Raw genomic sequence first — 18,354 nt, forward strand, 5'->3', positions numbered from 1 at the left:
TTTCCTTTTTTTTCTTTATTTATCTGAACTGCGATTGCCCTTGCTTAAGCATACAAGGTTGGGTACATGGACAGTGTAAGCCACAAATGCCATGCTCAGCATTTGCCACCTTTATCTGACAAGATCCATGGAAAACAGTACAATATACAGCTGAAAGTGATGCAGAACGTCCCCTGGGGGGTTTTACCATGCAGCTACATAGAGATCAGGAATTAGACTTACGGTGGTGAGCTGCACAAAGACTGCTTATGCCGACTTTTTATGTATATGTGTGGGATGCGGCTTCATGACAGATGTCCACATAACGGGACTGATGCAAACCACTACAGCCATGGCCCATGGCTACAAACGCAGACACATATGAAACCTTTAGAACTGTCTAAGAACCCAGGACACCAAAGCATTTGGCATGGTCAGGCTTCTATGTAAACAATTTTGTTGTCACATTTTCTAATCATACAAACAAAACTTCTGCCTCACATAAATAAAGATACAAAGAAAATCATATTTTCTTTGCAGTTAATTGATCTCTCTGGTAAAGAAATTGTGATGTTAAGAATTCCCTCTGATTGAAAAGTGAAGGAAGCTTTTTTGAAGACTTAGGGTGTGAGTAGATAGCTGGAGGAAGAGAAAAATAGGAGTATGGTAACGTTTGATGATGTGGCAGATGTCATGGGACAGATTAAAAGCCAAGGCAGTTAGTTACACTTTAACCACTGAGCCACCAGACTTCCCTGACCCTGATGCGCTTTTTTTCTCAATAGTTTGGCTCGACCCCAGTGTCTTCAAGCATTAGTCAAACCGAAACCATGATAATGCTTGTGCTACTGTTTTGGGGGAACAACCCCAAATTTGACAACTGATGTTCTGCTAATATGACCTTCTTTAAATAGAATAGACAATTTAAAATATTATGTGCTATTTTCTTGTATTAAGACTGAGACACTTCATTTCATTTGAATATGGTTTAATTTAAAATACAATGAACCATATCGGAGTAAAGATATTTCAAAAAAGAGAGCTTTAGCATGAATTTGTCACTGTCGCTTTGTATTTGTTTTAGAAATAGACGGAAATCTATTCAAAGCCAAAATAAATCATCTATTTTAAGTCAATGAAAAATGGAATAAGATAAACTTCTCCTTCATAAAACAGTATTACTGACCTTTCTGACTCAATTTCAAAGATAAATGAAATTGTAAGATGGGATCAAGTAATATCTTGTCTTGGGGACAAAGTTGAGATATATCAACAGAGAAGAGTGAGAACTGATGGAAAACCTGCCAAAAGCCCTTTCAGAAATGTGTCCTCCTTAATGTGAACTGACAGCCTTTCTGCCCTGCTGGGTTTTCATTAGGTTTGTATTATTTCTGTTAAATAATTTGTGTTTTAGAGAATAAAGGTGTGCAATTATGTGAATCACTCTCACTGTACTTACACACACATAAAGTCTCTGCAGTTGATGGTGTTTTAGTCACCTGTCACTGTCACAGCAAAAAGAGAACTACCAGTATCTCATTAACAACTAACTGCTGTGGTGTTTTTGTATAAAAGAGAGTAACAAAGGGAAGAAGGACAGAGGATATGTATAAGACAGATGACAAGATTTGCAGAGGAGAGGAGAGGAGAGGGGAGGAGAGGAGAGGAGAGGAGAGGAGAGGAGAGGAGAGGAGAGGAGAGGAGAGGAGAGGAGAGGAGAGGAGAGGAGAGGAGAGGAGAGGAAAGGAGAGAATGTAGTCCAGGCTCAACTAAACAAATAGCACCTGGAAATTTCAAATATCTTGACAGCTGTCTAACTACACACAGAGACATAAAAAGACACACAGACAAATGGCAAACAGATTCACCAAGAGCCACAGATGACAGCACCCAAGAACAAGGCAGCTCAAAAATATTTTACCAATTCAAGTTTGGTACAGGGGAAATGCTGTCGTCAGAACTTGATTATTGACTATTTGAGTAATAATCAAACAGATCATCGTCGTTCTTCTCATTTTTCATTTCACGAAAGCAATACAGGATCACAGCTTACATCATGTTTACCCAAACAAAAGTAAGTTATGAACAAACTGTGATGGTTAGTAGTGACCAACAGTAGGAAGATGGGATGACAAGTAAAGGAAAAGGCCATTAAAAGGATCTGCACACAACAAAACAATCCCAAAGTTAGGGTGAAACCATGAGCTAACGGTGATGACACTAACATTAAGTGTGACAATGACATAGATCTCAGCCTTGGCTGGTTGATCATAACTCACCCTTTTCAGCGCGTCCCATGTGAGCTGCATCCAATAGGAGCACAGAATAATGAGACAGAATTAGATCGAAAACAAGCATAGGCAAACAATCATTCATACAAAATAGATGTAGTACTTGAGAAGAAGTGTATTACACCAAAAGAATGTCATTTTTTACATCTTATCATTTAACTTAACGTCTTATCTTTCACCAGAGTACATATAAAACACCGCCCAATGCTACCCCCCAAAAAAACTTAAATTTTTGAAAATTCGAAAAAAAGAAAAGAATCACATGTAATTATTTTTAAATGGATGGAAAGTGTTGATGAGAAACAATCACTCTACTAAGATGAGTACACATATCGGTCTAATGTTGTTGTATCCTTCATTTACATAGCAATATATCTAACACTCTTCTAACCATCATTCTGAAAAAGGTGGAATTAAGATTAATTTCAACCAATAATGAAAAACAGCAATAATATTGATTTGCATCCTTTTTTATTTCATACGATCAGAAAACATATTGTCTACAACCATGTTGAATAAGCATACCAATCAACAGAAAGGGACCAGCAGCTTCGGAACCATGTTAAATTAAAAATAACATTGGCAATAACAATAGTAATGTATTATTACTGTAATTTTTATTATAACACCTACCATTTACAATAGATTTTCTTTGTTTGAAAAGCAGTGAGGACAATCTGATGTCTCTCACAAGTCCTAAAAGACAAACATAAACCAACAGCTGCCTGTCCTTCGCCCTTACCCTGTGCTTGATCTCTCACTAGTGGTAAGAACCCTAAAAACATTTTTTTATATTTTCTCAAGACTGTCTTTCGGCAGCTGCCATTTTCCTCAGCCTCACAATCCACACTCACCAGAAATGCCTCCCTTCCGATAATACTGTCACCATACATAAACCAACACAATATCTCTTTTATTAATCCCTCTCGGGGAAATTTGTTCTATGCAATTAACCCATCATGGATGAACCATGCCGTCCACCAGCGCCAGGGGAGCAGTTAGGGGTTCAGTGTCTTGCTCAACAACACTAGGAGGAGCTGGGAATCAAACCAGGAATGTTTGGTTCCAAAGACGATCACCATACCGCCCCTAAACGATGTCGAGCATTGGCAGGGAATTGTCACTAAAGCTGTGAGTGAGCAAGTGTGTATTTGTGCACACTGTAATGAAATTAATCGGCAGTGTTGATTACTTAATCTATCATTAACCAAGCATCTCAGCACTATGTGTGCATGTATGGTTGTGTGTGTGTGTGTGTGTGTGTGTGTGTGTGTGTGTCCGTATCCATGTCCATCCCTATACTGACAGCTGTGACCGGAGCCAAACAGGGCAGGGCAGAGATTGATGATACTAGAGAAACACCATCATTCATCAAGATGGGATCTTTCCTGGATTCTGAATTTGTTCTGGATGTACTTCCTCCCTTCATCTCCAGTGGGGCTAACACCTTCCTGGTTCACTTCCTGGCTGATTAATGGTTTACACTAATCACGAATGAGTGGCTATAACCTGATTTTGAGAGTAGCAGTACATAAGTATCCATCAACATGTTTACTGCACATTTCAATTTGTGTAAAATATCACAGCAATCAATAGATACAATAGTAATATATAGCATGAAAGGGGCAACAAAAAAGGTTGATTAACAAAAAAGCTATGGATAGATATTGCTGTGGTACCTTCAAAAAACTGAAAAATAAATCCAATCGTGAGGCCCTCGTTCCCAATTGCTCTCACTAGAATAACTGTTAAATACACCAAAAGGTGGATTGCAGTGGAAAAGAGAATTAGCCACCACAAATGAATACCACGAGGATCATAATAAATGGTCTAGTTTTTAATCAACATTACAAGTACAAGTAACTATTCTGACAACGAAATTTGATCATAATAATCCTTCCTTAAACAACTGTTCTCTGGCTGTTGCCCTAACCTTCCTTCAAAAATAGTTTTGTATTACTCTCATCAAATTCCATACGATTTGGATTGTTTGACAGGCATCTCAAGACTTTTAGCTAGGAGAGCATTCCCATGATTTTCTTGAATAATCATCGATTAAGGGTCTGAAGACATTCAAAATTGACTCGGAGTTAAACACGATAAAAGTGTTCATTAGTTGCAGTTCAATGTAATCAGTGGTTACACGACATGTTGTGTTACTCTGCTTGATCAAACAGAAAATCATTTAAATAGGTTGACTGTCACGATGGAAACATCACTGCATCATGTGATTTCCTCCACATTTTCAGTGTGGTATGTGAATAAAATTCCAACATCTATCATCCCTTTTTTGCACTATTGTCTTATACAAAATTACTTGATTTTTATAACCAAAACGCAAAAAATCATTCACGCACAGGGTCTAATAATGGATTAGTTAATTAATTCACTGAACAGATTAATTACATTTGACACACACACTCTTGTGCCTGCAGACTTCATCCACAAATGATTGAAGAAATGAGCCAAGACTTACAAAGAGTTCTTTTAAAATCTATCACTAAATTGAAAGCCACAGAAACAGACTGGCTCTGAGCAAAGTAGCGTTTGATTTGAGAAGATGACATTAAGAAGAATCTGCACTGCAGCAAACTGAAGCATCTCTTTAAACCAGAAAATAAATAAAGCAGCCTTTGATTTAGCGCCATTTTACATGGCATGACATGGCATAGAATGAGGAGGCATTTTAACATGAATCTAAATGAGACGAAACATTTCACATGCTATTCTTTGTAACACTGTACTCCGGAGGGCTCAAAAGCATCGGCCTCACTCTCTTTCTGTAAGTGACAGCAACACACATGAGTTGAGACACACATTTGCTCCACACATACACATGGAACATGACAGAAAGATACACACAAAAACACTCCCCCCTGCCGTTTTCACAGTCTCTTGAGTAGTGGAGATGCCCATAGCCAAAAGCCAATACTTGCATTCCCTGTTGTTTTTTCCCTCTTTTCCCCTCTCACCATCACTCACTTTCTCCCATCTTTCTCCCAAAAAAACATATTTTTATTTCATCTTCCAAATGGGGCTGAAAAGTAATTATAATTAAGCCAACATAGTTCTAATGTTGAAAAATAGGAAAATAATTTACAATTATAATTAAACTAGCTCAGATGTGGTGTTCAGTTGCTGCCGCAGCCGTCTAATTCGTTCTGGAGACACTAATGGAAAACAATTATTTCACTTCATTAAGATTAAATAAGTCTAGAATGTGTGTCACAACTCGATCAGAGAGGTGACAGATTTAGAGAGTAGTCAAATTAACATAAACTAAGGCATTGACTTTGCAAAGGCTGCAAGACAGGCGAGCTCATTCAAATGTATTTCACTGTCTCTGCAAGTGATAACCTAAAAACAAAATCCACTGCAAAGCAGTGTGATAAGCAAAGACAAGAGACAACCCAGTTTATAAAAATTACATTTAATGTGCCAACGCTATCAATTATACTTCTGAGTTTCTAATGGAAGTTTGTAGATAAAAGCTGGGAAATAAAGCAGATTTAGAGAGAGGACGTCTCAACAAAATTCAAAACGACAGACAGCTATAAATCCTGAGCTGATTTTTCTTGTACTTGTCTGAGATTTCAGTGTACAAGAACAAAACAACACATTTCTCCTATGATTTCATTCACTTGTAACCTCTGAAGTTAAGAGGCACCACTTTTAAATTAACATTAGTTATTGGTTGTCTGATAGAGCAACCCCTCTCATTTGCTCAACAGAACATTAGAAAAGTCTGGTATGTCTTCTTTTTGTACCTGACATTCGGATCTGTTGCACAAAGGATAATAATTCACAGGGCATGAAGAGGATGGCATTTTGGGCTGGTTCGCAAAATTAATCATTTTTCTCCTGCTGGTCTTTTAAAGGTATGGTCTTTCGGGGGGTATTTGGAGCAGACTTGACAGATTTTCGCCTTTTGCCCACTCCCCGCAGTAATGATAGCCCACCTCCTCTTTCTCCAGGCTATGTAAAGCAGCATCTAGTATTTACTTGCAAATTAAAAGCACTCAAATTCCCAAACAGGCCTCAAAGAAATTCCACACATGTATTACCCTGAGGACCAAATGGCCACGATGGAGGGAGGAGGGGTAGTAATGAGTTATAAGGGTGGGCTTTGAGGGGAAGGGCAGGCAATAATGCTCATGTAAGTCAGTAACATAAGTGGTAATGAAGGTGTATTTTTAAGCAGATCTTGAACAAGTCTAAGCGCATACTTGAAGCAGAATGGATGACATTTTAAATTGTATGCTCAACACATCAGTGAAGCTGGGATGACTTATACTGTGGGTTTACATGAGTTTACTATGATTTTGGAGGTCAACCTCTGGGCAGATAAGCACTGAATACGGACACAGAGTCCCATCGCAGACACAGGTACTGACTGCGAGCTGCAGAAAATGGAGAGTTCTCTCCGCGCAGCGTCCGCCCCTGCACCCGCGAGGCAGCTCCAGAAGGACAGATCAGAGCTGTAACGCCTGAGAGGAGTGAACCCAAGTAGTTCGGCTTTTTCTTCGCGGTACACTATGCATTTTGTACAGACAATCGCGAGGTGAGGACGTGTATTTGTGTAGTGGGGCGACAATTACAACGATTTCTCCCTCTGAACAATGATTGTGCACGTAGTTCTACTGTGACTCCGGACTTTACACAGCGTGTCTCTGACACAGCGCATAAAATCACACCGCGCATCCCGGAAAGACTTTGTCATCAGGATGACATTGTTCAAAATAGGAGTCCGAATCAAAGAAAAGCAACTGCATGGGTTTTTACGCGTTGGGTCTGATACGCATGCAGCGTGAATAAAGTTAGTTTTTCTGGAGGGGGGGGCAGATTGAGAAAACCTGATGACACTCGCGGAACGAATTTACCTTACTTGTCCGCTGAAACAATAAAAAGGGGGCGATGCTAAACACAGAGGAGACAGCGGAGGTCGCGTTGTGGAACACGCAGAGTACATGGGGGTATTCTTCGGTTAAAGTTAAATGTTAACGTTACGAGTCGAGATGAACGAGTCCGCTGGGACAATCAGTGATGGATCAAGAAAAGTGATATTCAATAATAATAATTATAATAGTAATTTAACCTTTATTCGCGATGTTACTGAAGATTCATAATGTTTATTCTCATGTGTACAGTTTGCAAATGTGTTTTCCTGTACAATAACATTTTAATTTGACGTCCGCAGTGCACCAAGGTGACTATTGGCAAATAGCTAATAATAATAACGATAATAATAATAATTATAATGCGGTTGTCACGGGCTGATCTCAGCGCTGCAATATTAACTTTTCCGCTGTGGATGCGCCTTTTCCGTGGCTCCGCGATGCCGCCGCGCTCCCCCACGTCCACAAATGAAAACAGAAAAGGTTGTCAATTTAGCCCACCGTAACCGGGATGCGCACATGATTCTTAACTGTGTGCGTATTTTTACGTGCACGTCGAGGACCATCGCCACTCCGCGCTAAAGCGCTGCGCACCAAAAGTATAACTTTGAAGTTCCGAGATGTTGAGAATCGCGCAGCCGATCCCCGGGCTTATTGGCTCAGTGTTGCACGGAAGGTGAGAGGAAAGCGCAGCCTACTTGGCAAACAGACCTAATTCAAACAAGGTCCGGTAATTTCACACCCATTTCGACTGAGACCAAAAGAAAATGATTTAAAATCCCCCAAAAAACAAGGCTCGCTTCTGACGACGTGCGCAGTGTATTAAAACACTCTACATGAATGCAAACGTTAGCGCGTCGGTTGATTTTTAACGAGGAGGCTAACTTTTGCCCTTTACCCCAAACGCACCTGCCTGAAATGTAATAATTTAAAAGGAAGGGCGTTCACGAAAAACTTGCCCTCGCCGACATAGCATGTTTATAAACTCAGAGAAGTAACCTCCCATTCTTCCATTTGTTGCGGATTTTGTCCGTCCTTACCTGTCGGTATCTGTCCGCGGGCGCTGCCAGTTGTCGAGAGAACGAGGAATCCCAGGAAAGCAGAGAAAAGTGTATCCATGTTTGAAAAGCGTTGCCTCAAACGACACTCAAACTGTTCCCAGGCGAAAGTTTGTTGTTCTGTCCAGTGTTGTTGTTTTTATTTTGTTCTCTCCCGACGACTTTCCACGTCTTCCGTCTTCCCCCTCGAGTGACTTTACGCTGTTATTCCTCCTGTGGTGGTGGAATCAACCGCTCCATTCTCTCCTTTCCCCGCTTCCTTTCCTCTCTCGCTTCCTGCGGGCTCGTGGACGCCGCACTTTTAGTTCCACGCGGAGTGAGCGAGCGCGAGCTGCCGGCGAGAGTGCGTGACGTCACACGGCAGGAATTATTCGAAAGACTCGAAAGGGGTGAAACGTGTGTATCGTCGTATGTGTCTAATTTCATTTTTTTTTTTTTTTCTAATTTCCCTTTTTTCTTTTAACTCAAATTAGCTCCACCTTGACGAGATTTGACATGCTGCTTTAGGTTCTTGTAAGAAAAGAAAATGCTACTTTATTTTCGAAAACCTAAATACACGTATTGGTTTTCGGCAGTGCCACGCATGATACTTATGTCAAGATTTTTATTTTGATTAGAGGATTGATTCTCTTAACATGCTCATATGTCCGACACACCCTGGCATCATGAACTGAAGAAGTTCTTCATGAACTGGAGAAGCCTCTCGGATGACCCGTGAAACATCTTTAAGTGAGGAAATTCAAGTTTCAACAAGAATTCTCATTGGGAGTGATGAGGATGGATAGGGTGAAGAATGAGTCTATCAGAGGGAAAACATGTTTCGGAGAGAAGGTCAGAGAGGCCGGGCTGAGATGGTTTGGTAATGTCACTGAGGAGGTATTGTGTGGCATAGAAGAAGATCAAGAGAGGATTTATGGATGTTGTGAAAGAAGACATGAAGTTAGTTGATGTGAGAGAGGAGGATACAGAGAATAGGGTGAGATGGAGGAGGTTGGTTTCGCTGTGGCGATCCCTGACGGGAGAAACCAAAAGGCAAACAAGATACATAAATACATCTAACTGCGATTGAACTCATTTCAAGGCAATATTAGACAATTGGTCTAATAAGTCAAGTTAGACTTTAGAGGAAACATTTTAATGGGCCTTTAAAATATAAAGGTGGTATGTTTAGTTTAATTTTTGTTTAGTCATATTGAAAGCTAAAACAAACAAACAAACAAAAAAATGAATAAAGATATTGAGAAATGTTGTAACACTTCCTCTTTTTATCCCTGACTGAAAGTTCATGAAACCCTGGCCACAAACACTGCATGTTATTGCTCTCTGTTACCCCATTCATCGAGTAAGCTTGGGTAATGCCTCTGTATTGGTGTTGCAAATGGAGGGGGCATTTGAACGTGCACTGTGGTGCGTGTCGGTATCAAGTCATTGTTGGTGGCGCATGAGTTGGCGGTGGAACTTAAATGTTGCTGTGGAGAAGTTCTTCATGTTCTCCCATCAGTCACTATTCAGAGTGGGCAGATTCCTCAGGAACTGAAGCTAATATGTGCTGAGAAATTACATAAACTGAAATCACTCAGGGACTAACAAAGAGCCCAGACCAGGGGAAGAGCTGATGTGAAAATTGGTGTAGAACAGTAGGAAAGAAATGTATTTTATTAGTCATTTCACACAGGGTCCCCCAGGCCCTGTACGTAGCTTTGAAGAGGTGCACATCTAGCCATGCTATAGGTTAATGTAAAGGGTAAGCCATAACCTGAAGCATTGTTATATTGAAGTGTTAATCAGGCATTAACTCATTCGCTCAACTGTTAGCTCTCAGCTCTACGCATGATAGGACTATGCTGCTGTTCTGAGCTTTAATGAATAATCTGCTGCAGCCACCAGTCTGCCGTGGTGATCTATACCCGGTGGACTATTCCATGTCCCACAGCAAAAGCTCAACTTAGCAAGAAAACAGTACCACAGTCTGCTCGTGGTGAGTGCACTTATGGAAGAAAACTATACTGCAGATGCTTCTCTCTCCGGAACTGAGCTGACAACAATATGCTATCCCATGGCAGTGCAGGTGGTGCTGCCCAGGTTAGACTTTTGGAGGAGAGCAGCCTGCGCTGTAGCTTGTAGACAGCAATTGACTTGCAAACCAAATGCAGACAGGAAAGGTCTGAACTTGAAACTCAAGCATTTTAGGGCATATTGAATACATTTTTGAGCTCAAGGAACCTTTGATATGGAAAAAGACACACACATGCAGACACACACTCACACACACTCACACACACATATACATACATATTTATATAAACAGCAGTGCATGTTGAGAAGAAGCCCTATGGTAAAAAAAAAAACATATTTCTAATTTCCTGGACATCCTAATTCCCCATCGAGATCTGGTATACTGTAATGAGACATCGACCCTCATCTCCACAGGAAACCCTGCTAATATGAAAGATGTAGAGAAGAAAAAAAAAAGGAATGAAGCAAGCAAATCCACATCATTGAGTGACATGGCTCACATTTGAGTACAGTCTTCTTGGAACTGAAAGTTCCTGGTTTGATTCCTGGGCTCTTCCTAGATTGTCCGAGGGTTCTTGAACAAGTAAAAATATTTCAAAATATCCAAAATACATATAGGTGAGATACCAAAGGAAAGAGTATCCAGAGTATACAGAAGCCTTTTAAAATCAAAAGGTCACATCAGTATATATAGAGAGAAATTTGGGGAAGTAAAAAACATGCAAACCCATACAATTTTCTTTGCTTTAAAAGTACTGTTCTTAATCATTTGCTCACATTTTATTATCGTCTAAAGGTGGTGACAGCAGCACATGTTAAAGTGGCATGATAATTAGAAAAAGGGTTTGTAGCTGAGTTCTCTCTTTCGCTCTCTCTCTCTCTCTCTCTGTATATATATACATGCATGTTTTTTTGTGTGGATGTACGGGGATGATAAAAATCAAAGAACAAGATGTTTATCTTTTATTTTGTCACTTTTTGTGGCACCTGTCAAGACCAAAGAATATTTTATACCTATATATCTAATGCCCAGGATATAGACATTGACAGACTTTACAGCAAGAGACAATATGTCATGGAGGGTGGCTGCGGCTGCTAGATGATTGGTTTTCTTTTATTTTGGAGTTTCCCTGATGTTTGAACAGCATATGACTGGCTTGACAGTGTCCTGAAAATAAACATGACTGAGCGTCCTGTCACCCAGTCGTCCTCTAGCACTACTTTCAGCTTCAAAAGCTCTTTTGTAGCCTACCATTATAGGCAGAAGCCTCTCTGTTGTTACAGGTTCTGATTAATAGTTTAATCTCAACTGCTGTCAAACTTCAGTTTTATGATCTGTAAGTCTGTCTAATGGAAATAATATACTGCATATTACAAAGAGAACATTTCTGGTTTTGAGATGAATTAAAGACTAAAAAGGATCTGCGTTTATTGAACCTTAACTAGAAGCATTAACTGAAAAAACTTGACATAGTCAGTGTATGTAAAAATGTATGAAAAGCAGTAAAATGATTCACCAGGTTCATCCATGTGAGTATTTAAGTAACGATATTAATATTCAAATATGGATTTAGCAAATTCCATTTCAGTGCACAGTTGTGACATTTTCTCTACCTTTATTATTTGTAGCTTTTGTTTCAAAATGTTATCCCCCTGTGTGCATTCTGCTGTACAATGATTTGAAGATGTTTGTGTGTTTCTCTTTTGTTTTTATCCCTCACATCAAACAAAACAATCATCCTGAAACTCTTATCTGACTTCATGAGGCAAAAGTCAGCGATGAAAACATGGCAGGTAGTCATTGCTGTGTAATTGCAGATATGGTTGACTGAAGGTTAGGTTACACAAAAAAATCCTTGCTGGAAATGGACTGCAAGCATAAGTACATTTCCATTTTGAACCTCCACATGAACACGTCCAATGGTACATTGTTCTTTTGCAGGCAATTTCCAGCAATCATACCTGTCGCTGTTCTAACTAGAACTCACCAGTACTTCAACATAGTCTTGAGAATAAAAGTGACATCCACTGTCTGTTGTATTGTACACTGCGGAAAAGGCTTTTCCAATGTTCAAGCTGTGTGCATGTATAAAGTGATAAAGACACTAACACCATTCCAGGTTCAGTTGGCTACGGTAAAATTGTTTCCTATTTTTGCTCATATGCTTATCTTTCACATCCATTAATAGCCACCTTCCTTGTTTTTTAAAAAGATAAGATTAGTTTATCCCATACTGAGGGCCAACAGGTCATATTTTGGTAATTGCAAAAACACACTGTATTACGTTGACATTCTTGAGTCTGTGTTTTACTCTTTTCCCTTGATGTACTAAAAGTCCGTATTTCTCCATTTCCTCCTTGTCTGAAACAATTTTGTGCGGGAAATATCAATGAAAATTGTCAGAGTAGTTTGCAGTGGTGCCTCTTACATTACCTCTGTCTTACAAACACCGTCATTGATTTTAATTCAGAGCAGAGTGTACTGGAAGTACCCCAGGTCTTATTACTTGCACCTATTTGGCCTAACCATCATCCAGCATTTCTGCTCTTTTAAATTATCCTCATTTCCATAAGATCTTTTTGTGAATACAGTAACAATAACCAAGCAAATGCGTTTTCAAGCAAACATGAAAAATACAAATGAAGAGACACTCAGTTCTCAGACTGGCTTAGAGCACCAATTAACTCATTACCAGAAAACACACTGCCTACAACTTTCAGTGACAGCGCTAAGTACATAGTGCCGAGCCTAACAACATTGGCATGACTCAGATCTGTGTAATCGCAAAAAATCAATATCTGATGCTGCCTTTTTATGGCACATGAGAACCGCCCATGGTGGAGGAGCAAGATGAAGTGACATCTGTGGAGGAGCTCAGCTAAAGCCATCAGCATGCACTGGGATGCCAAAACACCAAACAACGATAACGTTCCACCTGAGGTCATCAGAAGGAGGAAACATAGGAAAGTCCCCTAGGGCATTAGTGAGTTCCGCATCCTGACATAATCCAAGAACAAGGGCAGCTTCGTTTGTTGTGACAACAAGAGAGGCTTCTCCCTTTTTACATATCACTGGAAAAGCTTTCCAATGGATACACCCATTTCCATCTGCTGTCTTCGGAAGAAGAGCAGGCATCAAGGCCAGCTGCTCTGCATGTGTGCAGTCCTGATCAAGGCCTAATGACTTGACCAGCTGGAAGGGCAGATTCAAAGTAGTTGAAAGATTGATAACCCTGAAGAATTGTGACAATAGTCAGTCATGTAACCTTTAAAATGATTTAGAGAAAAAGTTGATCTGCCTGGGTTTGAGTGTCAGCATGGACCTCTGCACAAACACACGGACTGAACTCACATGAAAACAAAAAGAGTCAATAAAGCCTGTGCACCCAGTATCTTACTTTACAGAGGGAAGTCCGAGACCACCAATAGGATGCAGAAGAATCTGCCAAAGAATTTCCAAATGTGGTCTCCTAAGCACATCCTCAGAATCAACTGGTTGGACAACATGCCACACAACATTCCCCAAAGTGGCACGTACTGTCTGTTGGGTTCATGCCTTCTTGGATGGCGTGCGCATGACCAAAGAATAGAGGATTGTGAGCCACAAAACAGCAAGAACATAGTGCCTGCAGAATCTGTGTGGACAGCTGTGACACATACAGACCCCAAAACTTGATGCCTGGTTTCTCACTGAGACACAAAATATACACCGAGGGAACAAAATATATCAAACCCAAATTTCAGAACCCTCTCACCAATTCAGTCTGGCTCATGTCAGTAAAACACATCTAGTTGAATGCCTCCATCTTGTCCAACTGCACAAAGTCATGTTTCTCAAAGCAAAGCCACATCAAACAGTGAGTCAACAATAATCCTTAATTTAAGCATGTTCCAAAATAAAAACCTGAATAAAAAAAGTAGCATCCACCACTGAGACAGCTTTTGGCATCAGTAACGATGACACAAAATAGCATGGGTGGTTCCACATTATAAAATGAATGATTGCAACTTGCTTCCTCTCATTCTTCATTTATGATTTTCCAGTACACTAAATATAGATTTCATCTCCTCAGCTCCTAATATACTTCTTTTCCCTCCATGTGCAAATGTGAGTTAATATTTGCACATATTTCCTGACTGTGAAAAGAAAACACTGTTTTTACAAATGCAATGCAAATTCTTCACATATCTCTTTTATGCTTAAGTCTATATTATATACTCTATCCCATTTCTAGAATATAATATCAGCCTTTGTCTGTTAATCCTGCCACTTTGCTGTTGTTTTTTAACAATTTGTCTGATCTTTACTTTTTAAAGATGTTGAAGCACAGGATCCTGGCTGAAGGTGGACACACACGCACATTTGTGATAATTACATATTTGCAACTCAGATGCTAAATACTCGAGAGTTGTTTTGGCAGCAGAATGATTTAAAGGGGAACCTCAGAATTCAGTTATAATTCATAACCCTCTTGTATAAACTATGAAACCAGAAAACCAGGAAAACAATTGAAATTATATGATGCAATTGATTATCTTTTAAACTGAAGTCATTTTTTTGGCAACATCTATTCATCCATTTATTTATTTATTTATTTATTTACTTACTTATTTATTTATTTATTTATTTATTTATTTATTTATTTATTTATTTATTTATTTATTTATTTATTCATTCATTCATTCATTCATTCATTCATTCATTCATTCATTCTCTCAAATTGTTTTACTCTGGTTAGTACCTCAAAATAAAATCTTCCATGTAAGAACAACTAACATGAGGTACCTTTATAGTGACGTTATCTTACAGGCCAAAATATAGTATTATGCTGCATCAGTTTTCCCTTCTCCAAGCACAATATAATGTCCTTTTCACGTCAAAGGTGTCTATACAATCTTTTATAAAAGAAGAAAAATAGTAACCAAACCTAGAAATCTAACTAACCTGATTATGACAAACCTGATAAATAAGAACATGAGCTCTAAGTTATGAGAACAAGGAAACCACTCGAAATCAACAAACCAGGATGAAACAACCCTCACTAGAGGGATAAACACATTATATATCATATCGAGTACTTGCTGCAGTGGAAAGGAGAGCGGGTGGAGACAGTCAAGAAGTGTTGGAGGAGAGGGAAACAGATACATACAATCAACACAACCAACTTCAATGACCATGGTAAAGAAGGAGCTGAGCTGAAAAAGAAAGCTTTTAAGTCACCAGTCAATCTATGTTCCTATCAACACCATTGGTAATGAGCTATGGGTCATGACTGAAAGATCACTGATACAGGCAGCCAAAATGAATATCCTCTGTAGGGTGGCCAAGCTGTCCTTTTGAACTGAAGTGAGAAGATTGGCTATCTGGGAGGGTCTTAGAGTAGAGCCGCTGCTTCGGTGCAGATGGTCCAGGCATGTTGTCAGGAGGCCTCCTGGACACATTCCCTGGTGAGGTGTTTCCGTCATTTCCAACGGGGAGGAAGACACTTTGGAGGGACACTGTCCCTCAGCTGCCTCCGAATTTCCCTGGAAGAGCTAGACTATGTGGCCTGGCGAAGGAAAAGGAATTCTGGGCTTCACTGCTTAAGCTGCTGCCCCTGTGACCCAAACAGGGATAAGCAGCAGAAAATGAATGGATGGATAATTTTTCGCCCACCCAAAAGGACATTAATTTGAATTTTCAAGGGAAATTTCACAAGAAGTGTATACTCTATAAACTGGTCTGGTCAAGAAAAACAAAAGAAAAAACACTTTAAAAATACTGGCCAAAATAAAATTAACTGACCAGAGAGATAAAAATGACAGTTATTTGAATTCTTGTGGAATAAGAAGAGCGGAAAAAGAGGACTAGAGGTCATCTTATTTCATTTTTTTCTTCAGTCCATATACAGTCAGAATTGAAAGGACAGTTTTTGCTTTTTTGCTTTCTTTTTTTTCTACAGCACCATTCACTCAGTTATGATTAATATGGGTTTTGTCCAAGGGCAAATGTCTTTCAATGTTTCAATTACAGTGTAAAAGCAAACTCGCTAAATTAAACAGCTCTCTAAGGGAAGTTGACATTGAATTCACATGTTTCTGCGCAAGTATTTGTTAATTGTGTATGAAATTATGAAAAAAAAAAGAGGAAAAGCGATCAGAACAGGTGATAGAATGTTTGAAAGGGGTCCTAAATATCATTCAGAAAACAAATCATGCTGTTTATTAACAACTGTCCTAATGTATCTTGTGTCTTTAGTGCTTCCATGGAAATATGTGTTTCATTTAAAGCAAAAAATTGCCAGTCCTAAGAAACCATCAACACAAACTATAGACAATGGTGATAAAAAAACTAAAAATACACATTTTCCCATTGGTCCCTTTATTGGTATGTTTTATTTCATTTATGTGATTATTGCAGATTATTCCGAACACCTTTCTCATAATAGTAGTTTCTTACAAACAGTAGCTTGGTCCCAAATAATTTTGATTTCATAATTCATATTATTACCACAATGCTGTGTGTGTATGTGTGTGTGTAAGTGTGTGTGTGTGTAAGTGTGCGTAAGAGAGTGAGCGAGGGAGATAGAGCGTGAGTTTGTGTGTGTGTGTTTGCATGTGTGTGTGTGTGTGTGTGTGTGTGCGTTTGGTTGGGTGTGTCCCACTGCAGGCAGGTACAAATGGGCAAATCAAGCTTTGTTTGTAGTTATGAAACAGAATTAAATCAACATTTTCTTTCAAAGGGGTTTGAATATCACTGGGCTAACAGGAGGGTCTACCAATGGGCGTGGGGGACTTGATGAATAAATGAGGCCAAAGCGAAATGTTTTTAGAATTTCTGTGTTCCAAGGTGTACTGAGATATCTACAGGATTACATCCTGTGGGTGTAAACAAAGATGGACATGGAAACACACAGATGGGATTTTTCAGAGAAAGTAACAAAAATAAAACTGACGCATTACTTCTATCTGCCATTGCTGTTGTGTAGTCTTCACCATTTCAGAGTGCAGACAAAGCTACGCATGTACATCAGAGATTTTCCAGTTTATTAGTTGTGTCGGAGAAAATGTCGCATACCCTCAATTTTAAATGTGAACATGATAAACAGAGAAAAAATAATAACCCGTAGAATATATAGCTGCCACACGTTGCTAAGTCACAAATACGGGAAATAATGCAAAGCTGATAAGGAGTATGAAATAACATTGCTTAATGCAGTCCCACAAACATATATGACATCAATTTTAGTTCATAGGCAACATAAACGCCTCAAACACCTCTTGCTTTTCCAAGTATGGTCGGATTTAAGACCTCTTCCTTCTATTAGTCAGTAAGAAGTAACTATTCAGAGTGTGTTGGGGCCTGCAGTCAGATAACATAATGTGTATTGCAGCTGTGTTTGTAGACAGAGCTCGCACAGCTCGGTACATATGGTCAAGTTAGTCATCTAGACTGGATGCTTAAGCGTGTTTGTGTACAATTGTGTGAGAGAGAAAGATAGTCATGTTCATATTCTGTACCAAGGTCACAGCTGTGAAACAGAACTAGCTTGAGAGTTTATCTATGAAAAAAAGAGGTTTGTGCATTCACACATACCTAAATGTGTGGTATGGTACAACCTGGTGTGGGAGTGTGTAAAAACACATTTGTGCAAATATGCACTTTTGCATTCTTGACACACTCACATACTCCTACTAAGGAACAAGCCAGTTTTGCAGGTCATCATTCAACCACTTTAACACATGGGTTGTGTGTTGCAGACAGATGCAGCAAGGCTGTCGAACAACTATTGGCGAGGGAAGCTTGAATCAGAAGGAAGATTCAAATGAATAGACTGAGAAATTAAACATATGTTGAACAACAATGGCCATCAGAATTTTTAGAATAAAACTGTGATCATGTGACTCTCACTGAATCTAAACCAAATAATCAAAACAAGTTATGTCAGGCAATGTGTATAAGGGGGAAATTTGATACCAAAATTATTTTAAATATTTAATGAGTCGGCACTACCTTAAACAAAGCCATGTTTTTTCCCCCAAAGATTCAAACTACCTCTAATTAGCAAATTCTAACTAAAGGTGCATCACACACACACACACACACACACACACACACACACACACACACTCTCT

At 39.3% G+C, this 18,354-nt stretch overlaps 1 protein-coding gene across 8 annotated transcripts in view; it reads right to left on the minus strand.

Annotated features, from left to right (window-relative positions):
- Positions 1 to 8,521, minus strand: part of ptprk (protein tyrosine phosphatase receptor type K) — a 111,927-nt gene extending 103,406 nt beyond the window's left edge. For all 8 annotated transcript variants that reach the window (XM_086166871.1, XM_086166870.1, XM_086166867.1 and 5 more), the window contains exons 1-2: positions 8,206 to 8,521; positions 2,259 to 2,282 (exon numbers count right to left, since the gene is read on the minus strand). In XM_086166871.1, the coding sequence (XP_086022997.1) occupies positions 2,259 to 2,282; positions 8,206 to 8,284 (103 nt within the window). In that variant the 5' untranslated portion in view covers positions 8,285 to 8,521. The remainder of the gene's footprint in view (positions 1 to 2,258; positions 2,283 to 8,205) is intronic.
- Positions 8,522 to 18,354: the final 9,833 nt, after the last annotated feature.

Source organism: Fistularia commersonii, chromosome 20, assembly GCF_037954325.1.
Source record: "Fistularia commersonii isolate RoL2024-O1a breed Wild chromosome 20, RoL_Fcom_v1.0, whole genome shotgun sequence".
NCBI lineage: Eukaryota > Metazoa > Chordata > Actinopteri > Syngnathiformes > Fistulariidae > Fistularia > Fistularia commersonii.